The sequence below is a fragment of the Kryptolebias marmoratus genome, linkage group LG4 (genome assembly GCF_001649575.2).
Source record: "Kryptolebias marmoratus isolate JLee-2015 linkage group LG4, ASM164957v2, whole genome shotgun sequence".
Taxonomy (NCBI): Eukaryota; Metazoa; Chordata; class Actinopteri; order Cyprinodontiformes; family Rivulidae; genus Kryptolebias; species Kryptolebias marmoratus.
Genome location: NC_051433.1, coordinates 5816485 through 5826627, shown reverse-complemented (window position 1 = coordinate 5826627; position 10143 = coordinate 5816485). Strand labels below are relative to the sequence as shown.

The following is a 10143-nucleotide window of genomic DNA, read 5'->3' as shown; positions in this document are numbered from 1 at the left end:
AAACACTTTGTTTTAACACTGGATTTTAACTACTAATAATATACATCCCAGAGTTACATAAACAGAATGTGACTCTATAAGTGTAAAATTAACTCTGCTTTTGCACAAAGTCTGCTAACACCAAAACATTTAACACTTTTGAATTTGCTGTGTACTGGTGTCTTTTAATCATTTTGAATTATTTAACTTTAGTTAAAAATATAAATCTATTGAAATACATTGAGATCTTTTAGGTTTCTTTAAAAACATTGTTCTTCATCTACTGTTTTGTTAATTTTAGCTTTTATCTACAATTTAGCTCTTATCCTAGTAGAAGCTCATTTTTGTTTTTAGCTACAGTTTTGCTAATTTTTACTTTTTCTTACAGTTTTTCTAGATTTAGCTTGTATTTTGCTGATCTTAACTTTAAAATCCAGTAAATAATACATTTTTCAACAAATTTCAGCATTCAGTCATTCTGTAGTTTCTGAGAAAATTGATTTTTTTTAGCTGGAGTCACTTTATAAATTGTGTGAATTCAAACATTTTTTTGGAGTAAAAACTGAGATCCTGAGTCATCTGCATCTCTACAGACGACCTCTGTAAGTCAAACACATGACATCAGGGTGGAACAGACAGTCTACACATCCAGTCGTGTAGGAAATGGTAAAACATCTCTTCTGATGTTCATATGATGCTGATTCCAGCTTCTGAATTCGTTTAACTTTATTAAAAACTTCCGCTCCTCCTCTGTAAAATTGGCTGATTACATGGGAGCTACAGGGCACCAAACATGTCAATTGTGAAAATAGGAATTCTTGTTGCAGGTGGAATAAATGTTTCATTCATGCACAAACAGTCTTGAAAAGACATTTGCATGTGAGGGAATGCAAACAACTTCGTGACACCAAGCCCGCACGCATCCAAATGCTGAGCTCCAGTGCGAGTGTTTACTGTACGAGCAGCCTCTCTGCAAGTTGCACAGTGAGCATTTCGTTCATGAGTCACCACTGTCTTCAGCCCGAGGCTCAGCACCCAGCCAACTGAAGGAGGGGATTCATGCTTTATTTTAGTCCCTCTAATATGCCGTGAAGACATCATTATCCTGAACATGTTCTATTCCAGAGCATCTATTGTTCAAAATGCCACAGAAGACATGGATGACATAAACAGTTTCACCCTCGTCGCCGTCATAGAGATCATTAGATGTGCAATTTAGCGTGCATCATTAGATGTGGCTTTTGTTATTGCCAACCTAAGCGGTCTGTGGATGGGTGCACCGTCCTTGGATGGATGTTATCTTTTATGTCATGCACATACCAGCGCTGCCCACAGGGAAGAGGTGAGCTTGCAAGGAACTTGGCTGATTGAGGGCACAGGGCACACACAGCTCCGTGCACTAAGACAGTCGCCTGTGAATACTAAGGATGGCTCACAAGAGACTCTTTTGTCAGCTTCGGCTCACTTGTAGGAGAGTCAGAAATAGCTCACCGTGTGTGAGATCCTTTATTTCTGCCATGAACAAGTTTTAATGTTTATTTTACTGTGCGCCTTATTCCACCAAATTACAGAACAACAACATTTAGGATGTATTTCTTATACACTGAAATATATTTTTTCCACAGTTAGCAGAAGCTTAGACTCAATTAGCAAAACACCCACCCAGATTTGTTCAACTATAAGCACAATGTGAGCCGCACACTTTTTGAAAAACATGAAACACATTTATCTACTTTAGACGGAAACATATCATAATGTCACTTCCTGTTTCATATGATCACACCTATGAACCAAAAGATTAAACACACCCACTAGGTGTGCAAACAGGTATGTGCTTAACTGAAAACACACCAATCAGGTATAAGCAACATATTGATGCAGCAACTGTGCAGAGGTGAATTCAACACAAGGAGGTTCCTCCCACAATGCCTTGCAAATGAGGACATATCCTGTGATGCTGTTAAAATCTTATGGCCGGATCCAGCTTGGCAAAATGATTACGCTTAGAGTAGAGATTTCCCCTCCTCTTTTTATAAATTAGTTAATTTGTTTTGCAAAAGTGTTTAATTTTGCAAAAGATCTTGAATGTTCTGCTAATTGTGTTTTGTGAAAAAAGGGCCCAGTTTTCAAACTTTTGCCTCAAAGACTGATAACAAAACTGTAATAATTTAACACTTAGGCTTCAAATGGGTAAATTATTTTAAAATATGCAAGAAAAGAGGATTTTCAGATGAAGCTCCAGCTCAGATAGATTTTACAAAAAAAACTTCAGGTCTTAAAAAATATAACTAAGATGAGTGGATAAGTTTAACCTGAAGTATCTAAATTCTTGAGACGATGAGATAATCCACCTTGCCACGTTTGCAGTGTCCTGACATCTATATGTGCAGGTTTTATTTGTGACGACATCAACAAATGAGCTCTGAGTGGATTTTCATAAACATTTCTCTTGTGCAATGAGCAGCTATGTGTGTTTTAGAAAGTGGCTGCCATTTTGTTCCAAACAGAGAAAGAAAACCTTTCTGATGGTCTTGTAAATCACCGGCTTTTTAAGATGTGCCACACAGGAAAATTAAACCCATATATTTAATATTGTTTAAGTCCTGGGCAGTGGATCACTTTGGTCCTGTGAGTTGTGAGTATTTTGGTGGATTGTGTTTCATCTCAGAGTCCAGTCAGAGTTTGAAGCTAAACTCTGATCCTTGAACCTTTCCTGAGGAGGTTTTTGTGATACATTTTCCTGCCATGGAGGTTCCAGTCTTTACCCTTCAACAAAAACATCAGTGGCTGGTCTGCAACAAGTTTTACACAGGTGGTTTGTGTCAAAACAACTCCCAACTACTAAAACCTTGTAGTTTTTATGTTGTGGTGTACGGATGGTAATTTGATGACATCTAAAATTGTAACTGGCAGTTCATGCAGGTTCCCTAATGGTCTAAACTACTCTGTATTCCATATTTATCTTAGCCAGAAGACCAAGTTTGACTTAGTAACATCAGTCTTCTGTACACACACACACACACACACACACACACACACTCCCACACACATAGTGTTACACACCGAGACAGCAGAGGAGAAATCCCAGCTCCCCTGCTTTAAAATGGAGCAGGCACCCAGTGCATCAGTAACCTGATTACCCCAGCTGTCAGTCTGGATAAGGCCAGGCTTTGGGATCCTCCCGTCCTCTGATCCTCACTTCAAGATAAAACCAGTCCTCCTGGAGATGGGACACAACCTCAGAACAGGACAGACACAGATAAACAGAAAAAGAAACAGCAACGACTTTAAACATCAGCTGGTAAGAAAATGCAGTCATGATAAGTGTCTTTGTTTTTTTTTTACTTATTTTTTTACTTATTCTGCTTCATGGTGGAGTATTATTGGTGCATTTTAGTGTTTCTGAGACAAACAAACAAAAAAAAAAAAAACCAGATGTTTCAGTTATTTAGCCTCATTCAGAGTCAGGATTCACACCATTGTTTTCTAGTTTATAATATCTTCTGTACATTTTTTTTAAAATTATAACTTCAGCATACTTTCAGCTATTTCAGCCTTTCAGTTATCAAAACTTTACAGCTGTATTTTTTGGAATTAGTAACTTTTGTACTTTTGGAACTATTTAACTTTTGTTGTGGCAGCAAAAAATCAATTTCCAGGCACTGTTAGATGAAATCACTCAAACAGGTTTATTTATACGTTGTGCACAAAATATAGACAGCATTAAAGACAATTAGGAATTAACATCAGAGTCCCAGGTCTGAATGGGGAAGCTCCGAATCCAAGCTCTGCTCCCCCAGGTCGAAATGTTTTTTCCTCATAGAAATGCATTGAGATCTCTAGTTTTAGATTTAGGTGTTATTTTTGTTAGTTTTATCTCTTAAATTCAAAAAAAAAAGTTAAAAAACAAAAACAACTGGACTTCTATTCTGTAGCTGAAGTTCAAATCCTTGTCTTGTAAGAGTCGTTTTCTGACGGTTTCCACTGCTTCTGATGTAGGTATGCAAGTGACTTTGTTGGCAAAGTCAACAGAGTTCTTGATGTGATGGGGTGTGTTTCCAACAAGGGGAGCTAAAATACTAGCCAGATGTTTTGCTATGTTATATGTCACTGAGTTCATGCTGCTGACGATNGTTGACTTTGCCAACAAAATTCAACATTTGAAGCTAGCTCCAGGAGAAACTCTGGTATCATTTGATGTTACTTCTCTTTTCACTTGCATACCTACATCAGAAGCAGTGGAAACCGTCAGAAAACGACTCTTACAAGACAAGGATTTGAACTTCAGCTACAGAATAGAAGTCCAGTTGTTTTTGTTTTTTAACTTTTTTTCTTTTGAATTTACCATGGCCTGGATGACTGAGAATCTACACCAGCATTTTATCTCTTAGTTACTATTTTGTTAATTTTGGCTTCTGTCTATTGTTTTGCTAAGTTTAGTTTATATATACTTTTTTTGCTGATTTATTATTATGAAATTTTTAACTTTTAGCTTTTATTTTGGTCATTTTAACTTTTTTCAGACTCATTTTGTTCTGATTGTTTTATCTTCTACAGTTCAGTCTTAGCTTCCACACATTTCAGCTCTCAGCATTCACACTGCACTTTTGCAGAATATGTAAAATTATTTTGTTTACTTTCTGATATTGCTTGGGTTTATTTCTTTAGGCTTTGCATAACCACACCAGATACTTTAGCTGATAAAGCTAAACGGTAGGAGTAATAAAAGAAAGCAGCCGGCTGCAGAGGGGAGGGCAACAGGATACAACCAGTGGGTGGACCTTAGTTATTGTTTGTGCACAAGTGTCTACTTTATATGCTGTCTTTCCCTCAAAACAAGAGAACTTTGAAAGATGTCGTGTCAGCGGGGAAAGATTCTCTGAATCAACAGTTCTTAGATTTCACTAATCTGTGTTTTTCAGTCCAACATCTGACTTTCTGAGGAAGTTTGAAAGCTTTGGATCATTCTTGGGACTGTGAGAATACTATAAGAAACTGACGACCCTGAGGTGCAGCGTGCAGCTCCAAAAACAATGGCAGAGAACGTTCTGGATCCCAATCCCACCAAGGAGAACCAACAAGCTGACATGCAGGACTGGAGCAAAGTTTCAGCTGCATCAGCAGCACCGCTCAGAGGACGACCTGCAGACCTGGGACTGACTCGAAGCCTGTCAAAGTCAGACTCTGACTTGTTGGCATCACCGAGCGGGGAGGAGGACGGAGGTCTGGCAAACCGCAGTGGGTCTGTGTCTAACTGCAGGTCTGGGCAGCCGTCCATGGAGCGCATGCCTTCCTTTGCATCTGAGTGGGATGAGGTAATACTTAAAGCTCTAGGGATGGCAAACAAAAGGGAGTGGCACCGTGGAATTGTGTTAATGTCCTGAAGAGAAAGTGTTACAGAGTGTGAATGAGAGGGAACAAAGAGAGAGCGATAAGATAAGTGAGGCAGGAAAAAAAAAATGGGAGCAGCACATTTGAGAAAAGAAGGAAGGAAGGGGAGGAGGGGGAAGCGTGGGGGCAGAAGTATGATCAGGAGTCCAGCAGAAACAGTGATAGAGTAACTTTACCCAGGCTGTCGGCAGAGAATGCCTGCAGGCGAGAGCTTGAATGCATGAATGGCTTGATCACTTGCACCGACCTCCCTGTAGCAGCCCTGGCATCCAAGACTAATTGGGCTTGTGCTGTCATTCCACATCCATTCAGTACATGTCTCAGGGGCCGACCCACGCTTCCACTGTCTCCTCCTGCTCTCTTCTGGCTCCTTTGCTCCGTCTTTCGCCATCTAGTTTTCAGCCCACTGTTAGGAATCCTTCACCATCCCCCCACTCATATTCCCAAAAGCCTTAAACTTTGGAGCATCGGCCCTTCTTTAAAATACTCCAAAGACCCTAAAATAAGGAAATCTTCATTTGCTTATTTGATCTTAAAGTTTCTTGCAATTAAGCTTATTCTTTGTGCACTTTGTACTTCAATACTGTAAATATTTAAATTTCAATTTAAACAAAAACAAACACTACTGACAGATATACAGCATGATACTAATCCAGTTGATGAAAAAATGTGATTTAAGCAGCCACAGGCAGAGTTTGTACAGGAGCCCAGAATGGACAAACCAAACACAAAGTCTAAAATTGTATTTTTACCGTTTACCTTATTTTTGGAGCCACTATATTATTTTCTACAAGCTTGAATGATGCCATAAATGTGGGTTGTCTTCACTTACAGCAGGCATACTTCTTTATACGCGTCATCAAGTTTTAGTTTCTCAAAAGTCCCATTTTATTTTCTTTTTGTTCTCCTTGTTGCAGTCATTTACTACTCTACATCATGCTTATTTTAATAACAAAAATGTCAGTTTGTACTGATAAAACATTACAACATTTTAGAAAATTGGAATCTCACAAAATTCTACTGAACTCTAGGAACCACAAGTAAACCTGCAGTCTGAGAGGGAAGTGCTCTGTTAGGAAAATATGAACAACAAAGTCTTTAATATAAGATGGAGCGTGGTTAGTAAGTAAGAGCTGTGTATGTAGGATTTAAAATTTTATTTTGAATTTGACAGGGAGCCAATGGAGAGTAGCTAAAATTGAAGAAATAGGATCTTTCTTTCTAACTCTCATCAGAACTCTGGCAGCATTTTGGATCGACTGAAGACTTTTTAGTGACTTTTTTGGACACCCAGATACAGAAGAGTTATAATAGTCCAGCAAGAAGGTGATAAATGCACAGAGCAGTTTTTCCACACCATTTTCGGACAGATAGTGATGGTAATATTGTGCAAATGTAGCATTTTCTTTAAATTTACATTGTCATATTAGTACACTTTAAAACCATCTTTAAAAAAATTAAATTGATAATGAACAAAGTTCTCATTGGATGACAGCAATGGCACAGAAAGTGGATGCTCTTAGTGTAGACTTCATTTATGTTTATAGACTTCTTATTTACAGTACATCACTTTTTTAAATTTAAAATAGACAGTATTACCACTAAAGCATCATCAAGCTGAATTTTACTGAAGGATAAATGGCCCCAAATCAAGTTATCCTGACTGGAGCACAACTCATTGCATATAGAGTGCTGCTATTTGCATCACTGGCACACAGATTACAGCTGCAATGTGCCTCGCCCCAGAATCTTTGGAAGTTTGAACTTCCACTTGGATCTGTGTGCCTCCCATGGCCTTTTCCTGCTCCCTGCTCCACCCCTCTGCTCTCTGACACAAACTGTTTGTTCAGGCTGTTCTGGGTGGGGTGTCCTGTTCTCCGGAGCATCCTGTTTTGCAGCAGTTTTTGCAGTCGTCCTTTTTCTGCACATTTTTAAGGGATTTGTTTGGGTTTGGGATATAGGAGAGGTGGGACTTCAGTAAGTATTTAGACAACTGCTGAAAATGATTATTACTTTCATTAGAAGAAGAAAAAAAAAGATAAAGAAAAACCTTAAATGACAGAACGAGCAACACAATCCATGAAAAATAATCTCTATTTGATAAAACAACAAAGTTAAAAAGTAAAGGAAATTGAAAACCTAGCAGAGATCACTGCCACAGTTTTGTATAATTTACTTATTTGCAGAATTGTCTGAACACAGATGGACACAGAATTGGAGCATGATATATCTGTGGTAAAGATTTCTTCCAGGTTTCAACATGTAAAGTTATCAGTTGGTGCACAACAGAGCACTGATAAATGGACGTTTTTGTTTTATTCTCCTTTGTTTCTCTTCATTTTTCCCCTCCTGATTCCTTTAATTTACACCTAAAGTCCTCCTTAAGTCCCGCACATCAAAACATCACAATTAGGATGGAGAAAAACAACTGTCTGCACCTTCCAGACTCTGCTCTCACCTTACAGAGGATGGACTGTTTATTATTTTTATCCAATCCTTCTATAAAATCCATGTCATTTAAACTGGAATAAGCTCACATTTCTAAAAGCTTTTGTCTTCCTGTGTTCATTCTCCTGCACAAATTTAATTTTAGCCACCTTAAACTTGAAGCCTTTCCATCACAATCTATCTCTTTCCCTTTAATGTTAAACCTGCTGATCTTTTTTTATTATTATTGTTCAGTGAGCTGAAATATGCCTTCAGATTCCCACAGAGCACTGAACTGAATTTATATCAACTCAGTTTATTTATATAGCACCAACTCACTACAAAAGTAATCTCAGGGCACTATACAGAAGGAAAAACAACTCCAAGTCATAAATCCAATTCAGATCCAGATTCAAATGCAATTCCAGTCAATTCATTCACATGCAGTATATTATGAAGTACCAGGAAGACCAAAGAGGAGATACATGGATGCAGAGAGGACAAGGAGGTAGTTGGAGTGAGGACAGAGGACAGATGGAGGAGGATAACTCGGTTGTTGAGAGCTTTGTGTGTTGGAAGTAAGATTTGAGAAATTTGATCTCTCCTCACTCTCATTAGAACTCTGGCAGCAGCATTTAGGATCAACTGGAGAGTTTTTAGAGAGTCTTTGCTTTTTCTCAACACGTTTTTTTATTCATTCTACCCAAATTGTATGTTCTAATCTTTGTTTTTCCAATTCTTAAATCTTTTCTTGAAGCACCATACTGTGTGGGATAGAAGATCGAGCCTAATAAAAAGAGTGGCCTTTCTTTGTGAGCAGAAGGAATTCTTGACCTTTTCTCTGAGCTCACTTCAGTTATCTTTCTTTGCCCTTTTTCCAGTTGCTCTTAACTAACAAGTTCCAAAACTGATGTATAAAATCAAGTACTGCCTCAACTCACAGAGCGTTTTATAAAATAACCGCATGTTCTTTGTGCGAGTTGGCCTAACCATCCAAATCCTTTTTAGAGCCACTGTTTCTCATAAAGCAGTCAACCATCTCATTAAAATTAAGACATTAATGCAACCCACAAGGCTCAGAGGGAGCCTTGTCATCAGGTCAGACATACAGACACACTCTGCTATCTGCACATGCTCACATAGACAGCCAAACGACTGAATGCAAGCGCCGGCATTCAGATGATGTTATTACAAAAAGAAAGTATAATTTTAAGCATAACCTTTAAATCCCATTGACATTTTCAGCGAAACATATACGTTTGAAATTTTATTCGACCCGGCAGCTTATGTAACTGTCTTTCCTATTGTCGTAAAAGCATTTGGTATTCTGCTAAAACTTTCACTCAAATGAAAAAAAATAAAAAAACGAGAGCCGGCTGATGTAATGAGACCGCTTCTGATGCAAAAATCGCCAAATAGTGTTTTTGTACACGCAGGACTTATTATTGGAATGTGTTGTGGATGAATATGGGACACTACAACAGAAAGCTTTAACTCATTTGAATCTTTCTGGGATTGACTTTGATGTATATGAAACTTTAATTAAGAAAAATACTCAGTGGAAAACCTCAAAGATGTAAACCACGTTCCCTCTGGTCCCTGCTACAGCAGATGTCTGCCTGGTGAGTGCTGATGCCTGCGTGTTGGTTCAGATTTATGACTCCGCATCATCATGTCCATTATTCAATAGCTTCTGTTGGATTTGTGAATCATTCTTTTGACATCTGCTTTTCCAAGAATCTTAAGTGAATTCAAGTAATTGTTCAGATATTCAAAGTCAGCACAAACCACGCAGAAGATGGTTTTCAGTCGTTTTTAGATGCGTTTAAGCCTTCATCTATCATTGTTTAAAGCAATTTTGTCTTTATGAACACTGGATCAAACAAAGACTTTCTGGATATCTTCTAATTTGTTTTACAATTTTTCAAATCATTGCATGTATTTTAAAAAGATGGATCCATCCATTCATCCATCCATCCATCCATCCATCCATCCATCCATCCATCCATCCATCCATCCATCTTTTATACCTGCTTGGTCCTGTTTAGGTTCATGGGGAGCTGGCGGCCATCTTGAACTGGGGTGTCTCCAAAGTTTTATCTGCTATAGATGTATAGCAAATACGTACATTCTGAAAATTTCATTAACATTTATTAAGTGGTTGTTATTTTGCTAACAAACTGAGTTGATTCCAGTAGGTAGGTAGGTAGGTACATTTATTTATATAGCACTTTTCAGCACAAGGCGACTCAAAGTGCTTTACAACACAGAACAAAATTACAGACAAAGTTACAGAAACAAAATTACAGACAGGTACAAGATACAATGATAACTAATTGTCTAAAT

General features: G+C 38.1%; 1 protein-coding gene across 6 annotated transcripts in view; it reads left to right on the top strand.

Annotated features, from left to right (window-relative positions):
• Positions 1-3171: 3171 nt before the first annotated feature.
• The window catches only part of anks1ab (ankyrin repeat and sterile alpha motif domain containing 1Ab), a 52564-nt gene continuing 45592 nt past the window's right edge, over positions 3172-10143 (top strand). For 3 of the 6 annotated variants that reach the window (XR_001808419.3, XM_025004291.2, XM_017408755.3), the window contains exon 1: positions 4603-5294. Coding sequence is in view for 5 of the 6 variants with exons in the window: in XM_025004291.2 (XP_024860059.1) it covers positions 5013-5294 (282 nt within the window). In the remaining variant the exon portion in view is untranslated. Of the gene's footprint in view, positions 3281-4601; positions 5295-10143 lie in introns of those variants that run through there. The other 3 variants (XM_037975030.1, XM_025004290.2, XM_025004292.2) reach the window with 3 other exon arrangements.